This window comes from Jaculus jaculus, chromosome 8 (assembly GCF_020740685.1).
Source record: "Jaculus jaculus isolate mJacJac1 chromosome 8, mJacJac1.mat.Y.cur, whole genome shotgun sequence".
NCBI classification, from domain to species: Eukaryota; Metazoa; Chordata; class Mammalia; order Rodentia; family Dipodidae; genus Jaculus; species Jaculus jaculus.
This window is the reverse complement of record NC_059109.1, coordinates 81,723,350-81,742,873: the sequence shown is the minus strand read 5'-3', so window position 1 is coordinate 81,742,873 and position 19,524 is coordinate 81,723,350. Positions and strand designations below refer to the sequence as shown.

General features: G+C 49.4%; 1 protein-coding gene across 6 annotated transcripts in view; it reads right to left on the bottom strand.

Annotated features, from left to right (window-relative positions):
• The window catches only part of Ebf4 (EBF family member 4), a 124,486-nt gene extending 105,655 nt beyond the window's left edge, over positions 1–18,831 (bottom strand). For all 6 annotated transcript variants that reach the window (XM_045156379.1, XM_004661462.2, XM_045156382.1 and 3 more), the window contains exons 1-6: positions 18,695–18,831; positions 8,095–8,251; positions 7,830–7,893; positions 7,602–7,657; positions 6,545–6,618; positions 5,324–5,392 (exon numbers count right to left, since the gene is read on the bottom strand). In XM_045156379.1, coding sequence (XP_045012314.1) covers positions 5,324–5,392; positions 6,545–6,618; positions 7,602–7,657; positions 7,830–7,893; positions 8,095–8,251; positions 18,695–18,831 — 557 coding nt within the window. The remainder of the gene's footprint in view (positions 1–5,323; positions 5,393–6,544; positions 6,619–7,601; positions 7,658–7,829; positions 7,894–8,094; positions 8,252–18,694) is intronic.
• Between the last annotated feature and the right edge of the window lie 693 nt (positions 18,832–19,524).

The following is a 19,524-nucleotide window of genomic DNA, read 5'->3' as shown; positions in this document are numbered from 1 at the left end:
AAAAAAAGTCCTTAAGTTCCTTTAGGTTTATTTATTTATTTATTTATCTTTCTCAAATATTTTATTTATTTATTTATTAGAGACACAGAGAGAGAGAGAGAGAGAGAGAGAATGGGTGTGCCACAGCCTCTAGCCACTGCAAATGAACTGCAGATGCATGTGCAACCTTTAGGTTTATTTAGAAACTATGTCGCTATTATATCTTAGCCAATCGTGTGAGATTGTGAGGCTGAGCTCTTGATAATCAGAACGAGACATAATAACCTCACCTTAGGAGATAAACACACACACACAATGCTGTGCGTTGCCAGCCTGACCTCTTCATGGCTATGCATATTGCCTTGCTATCCTACTTTAATTGTGTAGTTATTCTTGGACCCTAGACCCATTTCTAACAAGCCTCATCCTCAACTGTTGACTTCTCTTCCTATTTCCCCAAGAAACAAAGAAAACTGAAGGCGATGGAAGAAAATGTCCACACCCTTCATATGGGAGTATTTACCCACTTCAGAGTCCATGTTGTTTTTCTGCTGCTGCCCTGGGCCAGTGGTCTGTGTTCCCAGCTAAAACCAGTGTGCTTCTCCATCTGCACTACAGCCTGTCCCTTCTGACTTCTCCCTTCCCTGTCTTGCATCCTCATTGTCCCCTCCCTATTGGATGTTTATCATCTGCATATTAACAAGCTATTCCCCATATATACCCTGACATTGTGCTCCAGCCACTGTCCAGTTCCTCTGATCCCATTAAGGCTGTTCTGTAGTTGTTCGAGACTCCTAAAATACAATCCTACCTCTTTACTCCACTGAAATGTTTCTGTTGAGGTGACTAATATCCTTCACACTGCAAAATGTAATGCTCAGTTTTTGAACCTCCTTCTTGGGACAGTTTCTGGTCTAGGCTCCAGATCATGACACTGCTCTGAGTTTCCCCTTTCCTCAAGGGCAGCTTGCTTCTATTCATTCTTTTTGCTGGTGCCACATTTGCCTGACAGTTAAACATTGAACACACCAGGATTCAGTTCTAAGAGCTCTTCAGTTTGCTACCACACTCATTCCTTCAATAATCTCATTGAGGGGTTGGGGAGATGAGTCAGTGGTTAAAGAAATTTGCTTCCAAAGCCTGCCAGCCTAGGTTCGATTCCTCAGTACTCACACGAGCCAGATGCACAAACTGGCTCATGTGTCTGGAGTTCTTTTTGTAGTACCAAGAGGCCTGGTACAACCATACTGGCTCTGGCTCTCTCTCTCTCTCCCCTTTCTCTTGCAAAATAAATATTTTTTAATGAAAACAGTTTTGAAAGATCACATTTATTCACATATGTACTGGCAGCATGAAAAATCTCTCCTTTAGGGATCCATGCTTGTGTTTCAGCTCCTTGCTCAGCACCCTCCCATCTGGGTGTGTTTTAAAGCATCTTAAACATAGCATGGCCAGAACCAAAGTCCCAGTCTTTCACCAGACAAACGTGCTCCACCCTAAGTCCCCTCCTTTTCAGAAAACTCCAGTCTTCCAAGTTTATCAGATGTGAAAAGCTAGAGATGTCTCTTAATGTGATTCTACCTGTTTGTCTCTTTCCCATTCTCTTCCCTCTTTGAACAACAAAATCCAGATAGTAAACCAAGTATGGTGGCACACATTTATAATCCCAGCACTTAGGCTAAGGGAGATCATGAGTTCAAGACCCTACATTCAAAACCAAAAAAAAAAAAAATATATATATATATAGTTGCACTTCAGGAAGCCAGGCATGGTGGCACACGCCTTTAATCCTAGCACTCAGAAGGCAGAGGTAGGAGTTGTTCGAGGCCACCCTGAGACTACACAGTGAATTCCAGGTTAGACTGGGCTAGAGCAAGACCCTACCTCAAAAAAACCCCCAAAAATAAAAATAAAATAAATTTAAAAAAATTTTAAAGTTGCACTGCAAGGCCAGGCACAGAAGCACATACCTTTAACCCCAGCACTGGGGAGGCTGCCGTAGAAGGATCACCATAGTTTGTGGCCAGCCTGAGACTATACAGTAAATTACAAATAAATTAAAATATTAAATAGAGGTAAAAAGCAGGTGATCCTGGTTTAAGTGAGAATACCTTTTAATCTTTTTGAAAAGTCTTTTATTGATTGATTATTTGTGTGTGTGAGAGTGAGTATGAGCCTTCCAGGGCCTCTTGCCACTGTTAAAACAACAACAACAGCAAAACAAACAAAAAACTCCAGATGCATGAACCACTTTGTACATCTGGCTTTACATGGGTACTGGGGAATCATACCTGCTCAGGCAGGCTTTACAAGCCAGTACCTTTAACCCTGAACCATCTCTCCAGCACCCATTAATCTTTCCTCTCCATCTAGGTTCAACTTGCTGCAGGGGCTGGCACGCAAAATGTATCCATTTTCCTGCCATGGTTTATCAAAATTATTACTGGAGTTAGAGTCAGAGTCTGGACACGACAGCCCCTAACAAGGTAGATCTGTTCATCTGTCCTCAAAGCCAATGAAGCACACAGGTCTCAGTCCTTGAGGACCTCGCTTTCTCCTCAGTTCTACCTCCATCCCACATGCCATTGGCCATGTCACTCTCCCCTTACCAAACTTGTAAGTGCCAGAACACAAGGCTGTTTGCCTATTTTGGTCACTGTATTTTGGGGGAAACCTAGCACAGAGAATATGCTTTTTAAAAAAAGGGGGGCTGGAGAGATGGCTTAGCGGTTAAGTGCTTGCCTGTGAAGCCTAAGGACCCCGGTTCAAGGCTCGGTTCCCCAGGTCCCACGTTAGCCAGATACACAAGGGGGCGCACAAGTCTGGAGTTCGTTTGCAGAGGCTGGAAGCCCTGGTGCGCCCATTCTCTCTCTCTCCCTCTATCTGTCTTTCTCTCTGTGTCTGTCGCTCTCAAATAAATAAATAAATAAATAAATAAATAATTTTTTTTAAAAAAGCATTGAACAAATAAATAAAATACTGAGTAGACTAGAGGAAAAAACATTTTCAAATTTTCTCAAAATTTCTAGTGTGAATGTACTTGGTGTAACCTCTAAAGAGCATATTGGCAATAATTATCAAAATTACAAATGTACATGCCCTTTGGTCCAACAACCCTCCTTTCAGTAAAATCCTCTATAGCGAGCCAGGCATGGTGGTGCATGCCTTTAATCCCTACCTCAAAACCATTCCTCGAAAAAACAAACAACAAAAAAAGAATATTAACAGGCTGCTGCCACAAATGCTCCTGTCCATATGTCATTTCACAGGTGTGCAAATTTACATGAAGGATTTTTGTTGTTGTTTTGTTTTGCTTTTTCAAGGTAGGGTCTCACTCTAGCCCAGGCTGACCTGGAATTCACTATGTAGTCTCAGGATGGCCTGAAACTCATGGTGATCCTCCTACCTCTGCCTCCCAAGTGCTGGGATTAAAGGCATGCGTCACCACACCTGGCTAGTCTGTTAATATTTTAATATCAAAAATTTGTATTTAGGGCTGGAGAAATGGCTTAGCAGTTAAGGCATTTGCCTGCAAAGCCAAAGGACTTCGGTTCAATTCCCCAGGACCCACGTAAGCCAGATGCACAAGGTGGCGCATGCGTCTGGAGTTCGTTTGCAGTGGCTGGAGGCCCTGGTGCACCCATTCTCTCTCTCTCTGTGTCTGTCTGCCTCTTTGACTCTCTCAAATAAATAAATAATTTTAAAAATTGTATTTCTTTATTTACATGTGTGTGTGTATGCCAGGGTCTCCTGCCACTGCAAACATATGCCTTTCTAGAGATTGGACCCATGCTGGCAGGTTTTACAAGCAAGCACCTTTACCACAGAGCCATCTCTCCAGCCCTGGAAACATTTTTTTTTTTTAATTACTGAAAACAGCCCAAATATCTAGCAATAGCAGACAATTTAATGAAATTAGTGTAACTACATGATGGAATCTTTTTCAGTAGCAGAAAAGAGTGAGGAGACTTCTTGTGTCCTGATATAAACTCCCAGACATATATTTTTCGGAGAAAAGGGTGGTGAAGAATGTGTTTATTATGCTATTGTTTTCATAAAAATAAAGGAAATGATACAGAGAAGATAATGTATATATATACTTTTTTGTATGTGCACAGAATATTTTAGGAGGAATACATATGAAACTAATGAAAACGGTTGCTTATTTGGAGGGGAAAGATAGGTGGGAGATAAACAGAAGATATTTCCTTTTGATTGCTTTATTTACTAAAAAGATAATAAGGGGCTGAGGAGATTGCTTAGTGGTTAAAGCTCTTGCACTGGCAAAGCCAAAGGACCCAGGTTCAATTCCCTAGTACCCATGTAAATCCAGATATACAAGGTGGCACATGAATCTGGAGTTCATTTGCAGTGGCTAGAGGTCCTGATGCTCCCATTCTCTCCCTCTCTCTCTGGCTGCCTCTCTCTCTTTCCCTCTCTCAAAGAAATAAATTAAATATTAAAAGAGAGAATAAGGTATAGTTTGTGTTTCCATATGGAATGATATTTAAAATATATTGCTTAAAAAAGGGATTAGGGGCTGGAGGGATGGCTTATCAGTTAAGGCGTTTGCCTGCAATGCCAAAGGACCCAGGTTCAATTCCCCAGGGCTCACGTTAGTCAGATGCACAAGGGGTGCACACATCTGGAGTTCGTTTGCAGTGGCTGGAGGACCTGGTGCACCCATTCTCTCTCTCTGTCTCTTTCTCTCTCACATAAATGGATAATAATAATAAATATTTTAAAACGGGAGGCAGAGTAGGGGGATCACCATGAGTTCGAGGCCACCCTGAGATTACACAGTGAATTCCAGGTCAGCCTGGACTAGAGTGAGACCCTACCTTGAAAACCAAATATTGCTTGCTTCTTTTGGATTTCAAAAGATGAAAACCATGCTGGGAAAGTATATTTTCCCAGGCATCACCCTGACAGTCCCAGGACTGAAACCTCCAAGTATTCCCCATTTTTCCAGGAAAGGAAATAGATAGTCAGAAGTAAGTCAAACAGTACAGAGGACCAAGGACTTACCTACTCACTCTCCCTGAGTGCTGGTTCACCTCCTCCCTTTTGGCTCCCACATAACCCCATCTTCTACAATACCCTGTCTTCCTGGCCTCTTTACTAAGGGAGCCGGGGACTACAGCTCCAGAAAGCTTGTCACAGGCTTTGCTCAGAGGGCCATGCTGGCTCCTCCCTGGTCCCTGGCAGTTTTTCTCTGAACGTAGAGCCACTCACATAGTTTCCTGGGCATGAGGGGGAAGGGTCCTTCCTCTCTGCTTTGTGCTCAGTGGCTGAATCTAGCTGTCCTCCCCTGCAGCTCCAAGTCCCCTCCCCCAGTCTGTACCTGTCAATAATGACTGGGTCTGAGGGTGTCTCATTCCGATTGCCACAGCTCTTCCGGTCACAGCACCGGCTGAAGGAAAAAGAGGAGGGTGGAGAGGAAGAAGCAGTGAAAGAGAGTGGGGTGGAAAGGCAGCCCCAATGAGGTACAGATGTCCTGTCTCTGGGTACTGAACGTTTTGTACAGGGTCTCAGTTCCTGGGGTTGGGGATGAAAGGTGGGGAAGTCTTGGCAGGGACCTTAGGAGTCTAGTCCTGGGGATGAGAGTGGCCAGAATTGCTGCCTGAGAGCCCAGGAAAGGGCAGACCCCTGCAGTTTATCTGTAACAGAAATGCAATCCACATATAAAAAGGGGCTGAGGGCTAGAGAAATGGCTTAGCAGTTAAGACACTTGCCTGCGAAGCCAAAGGACCCAGGTTCAGTTCCCCAAGACCCACATAAGGCCAGATTCACAAGGTGGTACATGCACCTAGAGTTCATCTATAGCAGCTGAAGGCCCTCGTGTGCCCCTACTCTCACTCTCTCTCTTTCAAATAAATAAATAAAAACATTTTTTTAAAAAAGGGGCTGAAATTGTAAGCATGCCATTCATGAATGATCACCACAAAGCAAACCTGCCGCTGTGGCCAGCATCCCTATGAAGATATGCCCCATGACCAGCACTCAGAAGCCTCCTTGTGCCAGTTTATTCCCTTCCCAAAGAAGACCATTGTCCCAGTCACAGGTTTTTAAACACTATTCTTTTTCCACCCACCAGGAGCTACCTCCGAAGCCCTGTGCAACTGGCATTTCCAGGAAAACTTGCCAGGAAATGTCAAGCCCTTGGGTAAGGGGCAAGCTGAGAACTGTACCCCCCTCCCAAGCCTGCCTGCAAGAAATCTACCCTGAGGTAGCAAGGCTTCTTCTGTCCTGCCCCTGAGCAAGTCCCCGAGGCGTTCTTGTATTCATCTCCCCAGCAAAACCCTCCCCTGAGCTTAATTAAGCTTCCAGTAGTGGCTGGAGGTCTCCCTTGCAAAAACACTTGGAGAAACTACATAAACAGACCAGGCTAATGGGGCCTTAAGGACACTCTGCTGGGCCCATGCTGGGCCCAGGGGCCTCACTCCTCCCCTGCCCAAGTTTCCCCAGAGAGCTGCGGGTGCTGCAAAGTAGGGAGCAGGGCCTGATGAGATATCTCGCCACATCTTATCAAGGAGCAAGGTGCAGGTGACACAGCCCATTTTACCTGCACATGATCTCGTGGGTGAGCAGCACTCGGCACATTTCAGGGTTCTTGTCTTGACCCTCATAGATGATGGCCTGGGGAGGGGAAGTGTGCAGGCTGGAGGGAAGGAGGCTCCTCTCCAGTGCAGGTGGCAGGCAGAGGTGGGCCTATGGTTCTGCACGGCTATCTCCCAAATCCAAACCCAAGGGAAGCCCTGCCCCCAGGGAAGATCATGCGCTCAGCCTTGTTCATGGAGAGCCCAGGGGTGCACAGCTGAAGCCTGGAGTATACCAGGTGCTGTCAAACCAGAGAAGTATCACCAGGGTGGCAAGAATGGCATGAGATCTACAGATTCTGTTGGGACAGATAGGTTCATGGCCCCACCCTCAATCATGCTCCCTCCATCCCCCACTCCCAGATCCCCCCCCCCTTGCAGGCTATTCCAATTCTTCTAATGGGCCTCTGCCTCTCTCTGCTGTTTATGCTGGCCCACAGCCTCATCATTTGTGGGACAAGCATCAGCCAGATGTTGAAGGTCCACAGCAGAGCTTTGGCGCACATGGGACCCTTTTCTAACGCAGTGCACCTGCCCACTGCAGTCTGTGATGGTTGTGGACTCTCTTGAGAACTGACCTCAGTAGATGGGAGCTGTCTCTATAGTGTTCACTTTATGAGTAGTCCCCCAGCCAACTGATCCCAGGTGTAAAAAGCTGCCTCTTTACTTCAAAGAGGCCAGCTCTGGTGTCATTCCTTTTCCCGTAATTCCTGAGGAGCAAGCTGAAGCTGGACTCCATCTGAGAGCTCCAGCTTGCTGAGCATCTTCCTTCCCTCTTATCCTGGAGTGCCCTCTCCCATCTCCTCGATGATCTACATGCACCCAAATTCCTGTCTCAGCCAGCCTTTGTACAAATACTGTCTTTTCCAGGATGGAGGGCAAGAGCCAAAATCTTTCTTCCACTGGACACTGGGGGGGTGCTAGAATGGTGAGGACGAAAGGTGCTGGGGATACAGGACAGGCTTGAGGATGTTCACTCAAGCCACTGGGAGGACAGGCCTGAGCATCCTCCAGCTGGCTCACCTGCTTTGACATGGAATCGATGAGACGCACGTAGAGGTCTTGCTCTGTCCTGAGCCCTAGGGTGAGAGAGTGGAGAAGGCTTGTTGTCAGGGCAACACCCGGAACCTCTGATGACTAGCGCATATCCATACCCCCCCAGCCCTGATGAGGGGTACTGGGTGTCTCCAGGTATTACAGTATCCAGACATCTTCTGGGTCAAGGCCAAGCAGGGAGTGGCCTGTGCTCACCATTGTTATAGACCAGCCGCAGGCGGTAATGGATGCCGTTATTCGTCTTTTCTGCCCCAGGTTCCTGTGGGGACAACACAAGTGCTCAGGGACCCTCTACCTCCTCTGCCCACACCCTCCTTACATTCTCCTCTCTTCCACCCACTCACTCACCCTTGTACCAACTATCTGCTCATTTGCCCCAATGCCTGTGTGCCCTGTGGGGACGTCCCTGAAGCCCTCCCACCCCTCCTGGAACAGACAGGCCTGCCCACAAGCCTCTCACGCGGTCCTTCTCCACGAAGTCCACGAATGCTGTGCGTTCCACCTCCACGGGCTGCCCTTGCCGGTCGTACATGGCCAGCACAAAGTGGAAGAAGTTGGATTTCCTGAGGTTGGAGGGGGGCTGCTTTTCAAAATGTGCTCGTGCCAGTCCCACGCCACTGTGGGAGGAAAGAAACCAAACCACTGGAGGGTTCTCAGGTGAAAAAGACCCCAACCCCTCTGGCCAGATAGGTGGCTGGCTAGGACCAAGCTTTTACATGTCAAGAGCTTAGGTAAGAAATCAAATTAAATGTGCCCTTCTACTCTGGCTAGGACAAGAAAGGGGCCAGCACTGAAGTATCCGATCCCTTGGAAACAGGGGGCACAGCTTGCTGCATGGGGTCATCCCCTGAGCTTCTCTTCACCCTAGGCTTTTCTTTGGGACCCACATTTAGGAAGGCTTATAACTGGAATCAAGTGTGTAAACCTAGCTATTATACTGCCCAGAAGTTCCTGGGGCTTTATCAAAAGGTATTTGGGACAAATTTGCCACTAACCCACAGCCCACAGCTGTTTCCAGGACCTGTGGCTTGCCCGGGGAATGATGATGCCCATCACATTGTCAAACCCACTGGACTGGCTCCAGACCACTAGCCTGCCCAGCTTGGGCCCTGGGCTATAGCTGAAGGTAGGGAATACCCTTCCTGGGCATAGAGGGACTTGACTTCAAGACAGACAACCATGGCCCCTGGGCAGGAGGACCTTCTTTCTAGGTTGGTCATGCAAAAGGCTTTCTTTACTGGTCCTCAGAAACCATGCCCAGAAGCAAGGCAGGTGTCCTCCCCCAAAATATATCACCATGCAAAAGGCTAAAGAAGCAAATGAATTGTGGGGGTGGGGGATTGGTCTGTTTTTGAGACATAATTTAATATCAGCATACTCTTTGGTTTCATTCTAAGCCAAAGCATGTAGGCACCAGGAGCTAGATGATTTTACTCATACAGATTATAACAAATTAAAAAATGAGGGCTGGAGAGATGGCTTAGCAGTCAAGGCACTTGTTTACAAAGCCAAAGGACCCAGGTTTGATCCCCCAATACCTACATAAAGCCAGATGCATAAAGTGGCACATGCATCTGGAATTTGTTTGCAGTGGTTAGGAGGGCCTGGTGCGCCCATTCTGTCTCAAAGGATTCCTTCTCCAGGGGGTCAATTTTTATTTATTTTTAAAATGTTATATATAATAGGGTTTACTCTTTATAGCCTTGTCCCTGCTCCCATTTCCCTGGGGGACCTCCTCAGTGTGCATTTGGTATTCACTGTGGGGTCATGAAAGCCTTAGTCCCTGAGGGGTAATTGGGGGTTGGGAACATGACCATGTCTTGGTATTCCCACCCAGTCTGTGGCTTACAACCTTCCACCCCCTTCTTTTTAAAAAGTTTTATTTATGTTTGTTTACTTGAGAGTGAAAAAGAAAGAATGGGCATACCAGGACTTCCAGTTGTTGCAAATGAACCCCAAACACATTGGGCTTATGTGGATATTGGAAAATCGAATCTGGATCCTTAGGTTTTGCAGGCAAGTGCCTTAACTGCTAAGCCATCTCCAGTCCACTGCCCCCTCTTCTGTAATGTTTCCTGAGCTATGGCAGGTCTGTCGAGTTCTCTATAGCCTCTGGATTTCTGCTTTGATAGGGTTGGACTGATCACCATGTGTTGCCACCACTGCTCTGGAACTCAGCAGTATTCATGTCACCCCTTCCTCGCAATTTTTCCTGGGCCCAGGCAGATGTGATAGAGGTGTCGTATCTTATGGTGGACAGTCAGTTATTTTCATGTCTTATCCATGGATCTTAGTTCTCCATTTTCTCTGCCATCTTCCGCTGGTTTGTTCCCTCCCAGGTAGGCGTCCTGAAATAACATCTAGCCCTGGTGTACAGCCCTGACTCACATGGACACAAGTCTTGTCCAGCTTCCATTCTCTTCCCAATCTGGCCCTGCAGAGGGCTTTGGATCACAGCAGGTCCCTGATTGCTAAGGATGATTTTGTTAACAAGGTACCACCCCTAAACTCCAGCTTCCTGCCCCCATCACCAGGTTAGCTTGAACTCCACTGGGAGCAGGTTTCAGGACCACCTAGTGGAAAAGGCAAAAGGGAGTGGCCTTCTAGAGCCATCTCAGATCACTTCTTCCTTTTACTCCGTCATTCTGAGTCCAAGAATCTCTCAGACAGTGGGGAAGGACAGTAGAGGAAAGATAGGCCTTGTTGTAGTGGTAGATGCTGAAAAACAACAGAATCCCCTAAACCACGCTGCCCGTTCTAGGAAGCTCTTGCTTCGCTTAGGCCAAATTCCAAACTGGTACAAAGAAACTGATGGGACCTGAGCTTCCTCTTTCACCCCTTGCCCCTGGCAAATGTTCCATTCCAAGTTTCTAGCTGCTCCCAGCTCCTGCAAACAACACCTGGGAGGTCCAGCCTAAATCCTAAACTGAACTCCCCCACCATAGGAGGGGGTTACTCAGGAAAGAGGACACGGGGGTTGAAAAACAGGCTTCCTAAGGTGTTGGGGGGGGGGTTGGTCTGGGGCATACAGCAGTAGTGCCATATCATATGCCTGTGCCCAGCCCCATAGTGAGATCTCACTCAGTTCAGTTCCATTTCCCCACAGGCAGCAGAAAACAGCATCCTCTCCCTCACACTTAGTGGGTCTGAGGCACAATCATCTTGGGCTCACAGGTTTCTATGGGGCAGAATTGACTAGTTTACATTTCCAAGACAGGTTTATTATCACAAACAATGACAAAACACTATCCATGACAGCCTCAACCCCTTCCAGAATAGGAGTAGCCAGTGAAATGGGAAGAGCCCTTCCCACTGGGATGTTTCTTCAGTTATACTCCTGCCAGGTGGGTGAGGGGACTAAGGTAACATGAGAAAAGATTTCGTTCAAACACAGAGGCAAGACACAGAATAACACAACGATCAGCTTGTGTGAAGGAACAGAAGGCGGAAGCAGGCCACACTGTGTCTTCCTTCCCTGAGGGCCTCTAAGGACACACCACCTGAACTGCAATAGGTGATTAACTGGTCAACACCTGCTGAATGGAGAGAGGGCTTGGCTTGGAAATAACTAATATTCTTGTAAAGAGAAAACAAGCCAGAAAGACACTCAGGAAATTCCCAGTGATCTGACACCCCTGACGGGCACATGCCAGGTACAGGTGTGGGACATACAGGTGAGAGATGAGGTGAGGTGGTGTCTGCTCAGACTGTCTTAGAAACAGATGTGCATGAGGGCCAAAGCCCTCTGGTTCTGTGGTCTCCAAAGTGGAGCTGTCCAAAATAACCACTGGGGTGTGGGAAGAAACAGAGCCATCGGTTGATATCATTTATCTAAAAGAAAACAAAGAGGTAGAAGGAAGGGAGAAGACTGTCCCTAAAGCCTGAACAAACAAGTTTCCCTAGAAGCAAGCCCTGAGGTGAAAAGTCAAATACTAACAGCTTATTGGGTTGATTCCAGGAGCTGCAGGAGTAGAGTGAGACAAAGATGGGAAGGCAGCTCACCAAGTGTACATTTTCAACAAGCCACCACTGTCGGAAACCACAGAGTGTCCACAGGAAACTATGGAAACATGTGGGATGCCTGCCTCAGAGTTATCCTACTCAAGCAGTTGATGAAGTGGGGGTGTCTGGCTGGCACTCCAGTCAGTCACTGCGGCTTCTAGGGCTGCTATTTCTCCTACTCCTCCCAATTCAAGTCCTCAAGCAATGGGAAGCAGATGCTGGTGAAAGTAGTCCCTTTGCCAAGGCTCTGGATGGAGTATGGGCTGGCACCAACTACTGGCTACCCAGAGCTGTGGGGTATGAAGGAAGACAGCAGAACGATAGCATACAGGGCTGGAGTGCAGCTCGGCAGGTTCCACGTGACAACTGCGAGCTACTGCGGGAGCCCTAATTCAGAGACATGTCATTGCTTAGCATCATGAGGGAGCAAAGCATGCCACATAAGCACCTTTTTCAGATAAATGCTGCTGAGTGACTAAACCAACCACATTAACCACATTTCCTCAGCTTTCTATGAAAGGGTGCTTTAAAAATGTTCAAAAAACCCTTTCCTCAGCTCTGGAGGGTTCTGAGGCACACGTTCCTATAGTAGAGAACTAAGACTTGGGAGAATTCACTCTGGTATTTCTTCCATATCCCATCTTCTGAAAATACTGGAAAGCCTGGCATGGTGGCTCACACCATTAATCCCAGCACTAGGGAGGCTGAGGTAGGAGGACTGCTGTGAGTGAACTATAGTTCAGCCTGGGCTAGAGTGAGACTCTGACTTTCAAAAAAAAAAAAACAAAAACAAAAACAGAAAATATTGAATCTGCACATAGTTTTTTGTTGTTGTTATTTTAATTATTTTATTTTATTTATTTGAGAGAATGAGGCAGATAGAGAGAAAGAATGGGCAGCCAGAGCCTTTAGTCACTGCAACCAAAGTCCAGAAGCATGCACCACCTGTGCATCTGGATTACGTAGGTTGTGGGGAACTGAACCTGGGTCCCTTGGCTTTGTAGGCAAGCACTTTAACCACTAAGCCTTCCCTCCAGCCCTGTTGTTATTTCTTTGAGGTAGTGTCTTGTTCCAGACCAGGCTGACTCAGAACTCTATGCATTCTTAGGCTGGCCTTGAACTCACAGCTATTCTCCTACCTCTGTCTCCCAAGTGCTGGGATAAAAGGTGTGCAGCACCATGCCCAGCACACAGTTTTTGGACATAAGAAACCTGCCTCACAGCAAGCTTGCGTATGCCTGGGTCTCCTGAGTATGGTGTTGGGAATTCATGGTCAAATAGACACGATTTTCACAGCCTGGGCCATTATAGAGATCTGCACTCCAGAGTATACAAGGACGTAGGACAAAAGTGGAGTACGATGTACGTAGCAGAGTATCTGGCTACTGGTGTCACGATGTTCCCTTGCAAGGCTGAGAAGAATGTCCCAGGTCTCTTCCAGCATTTACAACTCTACTGCAGCTCTGCACAAAACCTCTGTTTTCCAGACACTCATGGCTCTGTACATCCTCAATCACATGCTTACTATAAATATTAGCCAGTTAACAATTATCATCCCCAAGCCCCCAGAGGCACCCCGGGACCTCTTCCCACCCGTTTTACTTCTTGCTCACCTTTGGTGGCCTAAGATTCTGAACAGTGCCGGGCATGGTGGCACACACCTTTAATCCCAGCACTTGGGAGGCAGAGTTAGGAGGATCACCATGAGTTCAAGGCCACCCTGAGAACAGTGAATTCTAGGTCAGCCTGGGCTAGAGTGATACCCTACCTTGAAAAACAAAACAAAACAAAAACAAACAAACAAAAAAGATAAGAAATAAAACCAACAAGAAAAGATTCAGAGCAGTGCTTTGGTGTGAGCTTAATCCACCTTCAAGTAGGGGATGCTGGGATAATGGACACAGCCCAAAGTTCTCAGCAATGGAAGCAGGCTTCCTCTCTACCAGAAGGTGGAAGGAGCGAAACCTGCATGCCTCCTGCACTTCATCCTTGGTCTCATATTTGCCTGAAGTCTCTCTGCTAATCCAACCTCTCTTCCCCATCCTGACATGGCATCCTCATCTTCCCTTCCTCTAGGATTTTCATGGGTGCCTACTCTCCTCATTAAGCATCCTGTGTGTCCCTGGAACGGATGATCATCATTGTGCTAGGCCTACCTCCAGCCATGATGTCTTGGCCTAGTCCTGCCCAGCCCTGACAAGCCTAGGTTCTAGCTGTGCTTCAGATAAGGAAGACAAAAGCAGTGGCACAAGGGGAAACTCTCACCCCAACAAGTAGCCAGAGAAAGGGCCTTGTACTAGCCGTAGCTGCCCGGAACTGGTGTGCAGGCAGACCTGTGAGGAAGCTTGGTGCAGTGGAGGCTCCAGACCCGCCCCCCTGTCCACTGCCCTGGAGAATCAGTTTAGTGTCCTAGGTCCTGAAGAACGAGGGCTGGCGGGGAAGACTCACTACCCTGCTCCCCTGCTTCCCTCTGGCCCTCGCTTGGTTCCCTGCTTCTCTTCTACCTACCCTCTGGCCACCCACCCACAGGCCTGCCTGCCAGGTCCCAGGCTGAGGAGCAGCTATTAATTATTAAAGCAAACAAAAGCATTTCCTAGCAGGGAGGCTGGCCTGCAGCTGCTTACAGGAAAGCAGCCCCAGCTGGCTTCCCTCTCTAGGGCCTGTGTGCTGGCTCACAGATCCTCCAAGGGGTCTCTTGCAGAGAGAGGGCTGGTCTAGGCCCTCCAGAAGTCTCTCCAGTCTGGGAAGCACATCAGGAGAAACAAGCGCCCCTGCACTGAGCCTGTAGGCAGAAAGACTTGTTTGCAGAGTAGGCTGGCACTGAATCTCGGAGATCAAATCCTATTGGTTTGGGGCAGGGACAGTCACAGCAATGGCCAGTGGTCCTTAGACTCCCCTGGTAGAGAAACTTGGAATCCCTCTACACCAGCCTTCTCTTTCCTTCCTCTTCCTCCTCTCCTCTCCTCTCTTCTTTCCTGACCCATGGGATGAGTATGCAGCCCTCTTTCTTTCCCTACCTTTCTTTTTTTTTTTTTAAATTTATTTATTTGAGAGCGACAGACACAGAGAGAAAGACAGATAGAGGGAGAGGGAGAGAATGGGCGCGCCAGGGCTTCCAGCCTCTGCAAACGAACTCCAGACGCGTGCGGCCCCTTGTACACCTGGCTAACATGGGTCCTGGGGAACCGAGCCTCGAACCGGGGTCCTTAGGCTTCACAGGCAAGCGCTTAACCGCTAAGCCATCTCTCCAGCCCTCCCTACCTTTCTTGCTTAGAACTTTCCTTCCTGTTGGCAAAGCCTCCCTCTCCAATCTTAGCAAACTTTCTGGGCCTTCTCCTCTCTATAAAATCTTGGTACTTTTGTGAAGTCCAAGATGTGATATGGAGGAAGGTAGTAGAAGAGTTGGGGTGGTCCCTGGAGCACACTACAGTGAAGAGGGGGCCCAAGAGAAAAGGCTTAACATGTCTTCTGTAGGCATTCATTGTCCCCTATGGACTGCTTGAATCCATCCTGGGTGCCTTGGAAACAGGAGGAATGGGTCTCAATAGCGGCCCTAGAGGAAGACCACAGCTGGCAGAGCCAGGAAGATGGGGACAGGCAGAAGACAGTAGAGTGACCGATGGCAAATTATCTTTAAGTAACACTTAAGATGTGTCCCCCTGAAGAGTGTCAGGGAACAGGCAGATCAAGTACTAGGGTCTTCAAGGCTATTGAGTCTGTATTCAGTGAGTGTATGCTGCCAAGGGCATAGGGGCTGTTTCAAGAGAAAGAAAGTCTTATTGGCATCACTGCTGACATTGTGTGTCAAGTATCATACCATAGCTGGGAAGGACAACTAAGGCCAGATTTTATTTATTTATTTATTTATTATTATTATTATTTTTTTTTTTTTTGGTTTTTTTGAGGTAGGGTCTCACTGTAGCCCAGGCTGACCTGGAATTCACTATGTAGTCTCAGGGTGGCCTCGAACTCGCGGCGATCCTCCTACCTCTGCCTCCCGAGTGCTGGGATTAAAGGCATGCACCACCACGCCCGGCTTATTTATTTATTTTAATAGAGAGAAAGAGGGAGAGAATTGGCACGACAAGATGTCTAGCCACTCACTGCACTTGAACTCCAGACACATGCACCACCTTGCGCACATACATCATCTTTTCTGGTGTATGTGGGTTCTGGGGAGTAGAACTTGGGTCCTTAGGCTTCACAGACAAGTGCCTTAACTGCTAACCTATCTCTCTAGCACTATTTTATTTTAAAAAAAATATTTTATTTATTTATTTATTGGAGAAGGAGAGAGAGGGAAAGAGGCAGATAGAATGGTATGCCAGGGCCTCCAGCCACACATGCCACCTTGTGCATCTGGCTTAGATGGGTACTGGGGAATTGAACCTGGATGCTTAGGCTTCACAGGCAAGTGCCTTAACCACTAAGCCATCTCTCCAGCCCTGGGGTCAGATTTTAATAAGCACTGAGTACTGACCAACCAACAGCAGGGATCTGCAGAGGATAGCAGCCTCTGGCATATGATAAGCCTCCTCAGCACTAAGAGCAGTTCTATTGGGCACTTATCACGGCACAATAGAGAAAAGTACTCTGGAGCCACGTGTGTTGGTACATACCTGTAATCCCAGCACTTGGGAGGCTGTAGCAGGAGGATTATAAATCTGAAACCAGTCTGGACTACACAGTGAGAATTTCTCTTTTAAAAAAAGTACTTTGGGTCAGAGAGATTCCTTAGTACTTAAAGCACTTGCTTGAAAAGCCAAAGGGCCCAGGTTCAATTTCCCAGTATGCATATAAAGCCAGATGCACAAGGTGGTGCATATCTGGAGTTTGTTTGCAGTGGCTAGAGGCCCTGATGCACCCATTCTCTCCTTCTTTCTTTCTCATCTCTCTCTCTCTCTCTCTGTCAAATCAATAAATAAAATGTTTTTAAAAATTACTGTGGAAATACTGCCCATGAAAAATGGCTGGGGGATGAGGGGGAGAAGTGAGTGAGGGTACTGGGCCTGGATGCTAAGATGGTAAATCAGAGAACAGCTGTCCTTCAAGCCAAGGAGCAAAAGGGTTAAGGACAGAGTTTCATTGTTAAAAGCAGTGGCTGTGGGCACTGAGACTGGAACTAGGACACATCTACAAGCCTTGAAAGCTGTGGCTGTGGGGAAAAGGTGAGGAGGGCGTCAAGACAACCCTGCACTCTAAGCAGCCTTGTGGGAGAGTGAGGCGAGGCAAGGGCTGAAGAGGAAGGGGGGACGGGAGAGGACAGTCCCTTGTTGGTGTTTGGGAATGAGGAGTCAGGAGGAGAGGACTGACTAAGGGAGAAGATACAAGCAGGGGTGATGACAGGCAATATGGAGAAAGAGGAGGAGTAAGATTAGCTTATCCCTCTGGAAATGGAAGGAAATTCATCCTAATGTGTGGGGCTCTCACTCTAGGAATGGAGAAGTCTCTAGACTTGGAGCCAAGCAACCCAGGCGGGAAGAATGCTCCTTTCAAATTGCAAAAGTTCTGAATACCAGCAAGGTGGCCCTGGGGACTCAGAATGCACTACAACCCCACATAAGAACCTCTCCTTGTGCATATGACAATCCTAGGAGTTGGTGTGCCCCCTCGCACATCTTGCTCCCCTTCTCCGGCTCACTTCCTTTACACCAGCTTTCCTTCATCCAACCTGCAGGCTCTGGGCAGGCAAGGGGAAAGTCAAAGAGAAATAGGAATTTACAATCCTAGACATGCCGCTGTAACTGTCACAACCATCCTAGGAATCAACAGAAAAGTGGGCACACGGTTGTTAGCACAACACAAGGAAAAAAAGTCATGGGAAATGAGAAAGAAATACACTAAAAAGGTGACAGGTGGTTACATGAGAAAGGAGGGACTTGGCTTTCCATATGTTCTGGAATATAGCTAGATCACAACTGACACTTACAGGACTTGGCTCGTCTACAAGACCCTTTCTTGTCCTGGGGGATTCACCCAACAGAATGCCCAGTGCTCTCTCTGCATAGCTGTGATAAGTCAGGCGTGCAAATACACGGTTTCAGTTTGCATCCTGTATGTCTACTGGGTGAGCCAGAGATGCACAACTATTGGTGTCACCTGGGCAGGTCTAGGGCTATGAATGGGGGTGTTGTGCCAGGCCTTGCCACTCTGGCAACCCCTATTAGACTTCCTTCAGTTGCATGGCAGCAGCTGCCTAGTCTTCCATGGGGCCATGGCTCCACCCGCCCCAGCTGTTGGCAGAGCCAGGCCCTTCCTAGTGCTAGTCACTGTGACCTCCCCACAGGAGGTCTAACATCAGGCCCGTGCCCACCGAGGCAAGGAGGGGGACTCATAGGTGTTAAAAAAAGCCGGGGTTCCAGGTGCTTAGTAACTGGGTTAATAAAGTTCCTGTTCAAATGCTGTGGTTCGTTCCCCACCTAGGTTCCCTATCTCCACTCTTGGAAAGGAGTCAAAAGAGGTGCATGGCATGGGTGCTCCCTGCCTACCGCAGGACCAACCCCAAAACAGCTGACAGTGAAGTGTGAGCCCGGCCCCATTCTCAATCACAATCAGCTCAGCCAGGCTGTTGGCCACTCTTCAGCCCCCAGCCACATCTCCGGCCCTGCACACTCCCATCCTCCAACTGAGGGGCGTGAGAAAGAAAAAAGGAGGCAGGGTTTCTAGCCTTTCCTGTCTGAGAACCGCGGAATTAGACCAGCAGAGACGTTGGAGCTGCCCAGGAAGGAGCCGGACGTTCCTAGACGGCTGGTTGGGGTAGGTCATGCCTCAGGGTTTGCAGGTGGAGGAGATGCCTCCTCCAGAGCCCTGAACCGTGGTGAGTGAGCTACGGTTAGAAACCAGAACCCAGATCGCCTAGAGGAGGCAGAAGCCACGCCCCGGCCCGCCCCAAATCCTGTGGAGGAGGTATAGGCTCCGGCCGGAGTGCAGGAGCAATCTCTGGGACCGCCACGAGTTAGGACTCCCTCCACCCTGCGCGGTAGGAGCTAAGCAAACTGAGGGAAGGCGGTGCAGAGCGGTCCAACCGAGGGCCGAGTCGGATCGGGTCCGGCGCTTACCTCTGCGCCGCCGTGCTGGAGTCCAGGATGCCCGCGCCCTGCATCCAGGAGCGCACCGAGCCCAGGCCGGCGGGCAGCAGCGGCTCCTCCTTCAGGCTCAGCCCGCCGCGGGGCACAGCGTCCTGGGCAGGGAACATAAGGGTGTGCAGTCGGTGGGCGTCCCCGCCTCCGGGGATCCCGTCCCGCCGAGGCAGTGGGCGTCGCAGCTCAGCCTGACCCGACCCGACGGCGCCCGCAGCGCGGCGCAGCACGGAGTCCCTGAGGCTCGGCGCGCGCTGGCCTCGCGGGCGCTCCCTCGGAGATCGCGGGGTCCGCTGGCGCCGGCACTGTCCCCTCCCCTCGGGTGCGCGGGGCGGGGAGACGGAGGGATTCCCCCGCGGCCTGAGCGTCGGCGCGGGAGGTGCGGAGCAGACCCGCACTCCGTCCGCGCGCAGGCACCCCCGAGGCGCGCTCTGGCGGCTGCCCATGGCCGCGGGCGTCGGAGGGGGGGCGGGCACCCCGAGAGCTGCTCGGGCGGGCGAGGCGGGGGCGCGGGGCTGCCCGCCCTCTCCCCCGCCACCCCCCGCCTGCCCGCCCGCGGCGCCCGCGCGGGGCGCTGATTACCATCCGCGAGACGGAGGCTGCGGGCGCGGAGCTCGGCGGCGGCGACAGGAGCGGCACGGGCGGCAGGAACAGCAGCAGGCGCGCGTCCCGGGCAAAGGCTGGGGCGACGCCGGGCCAGCCGACCCCGCCAGCGCCCCGAGTGCCCCGGCGCCCCGGCCCGGCCGCGGCCCCGGGCGGCAGCACCTGCAGCAGCAGCAGCAGCAGTCCGGCGCTCTCCCCCCGGGGCC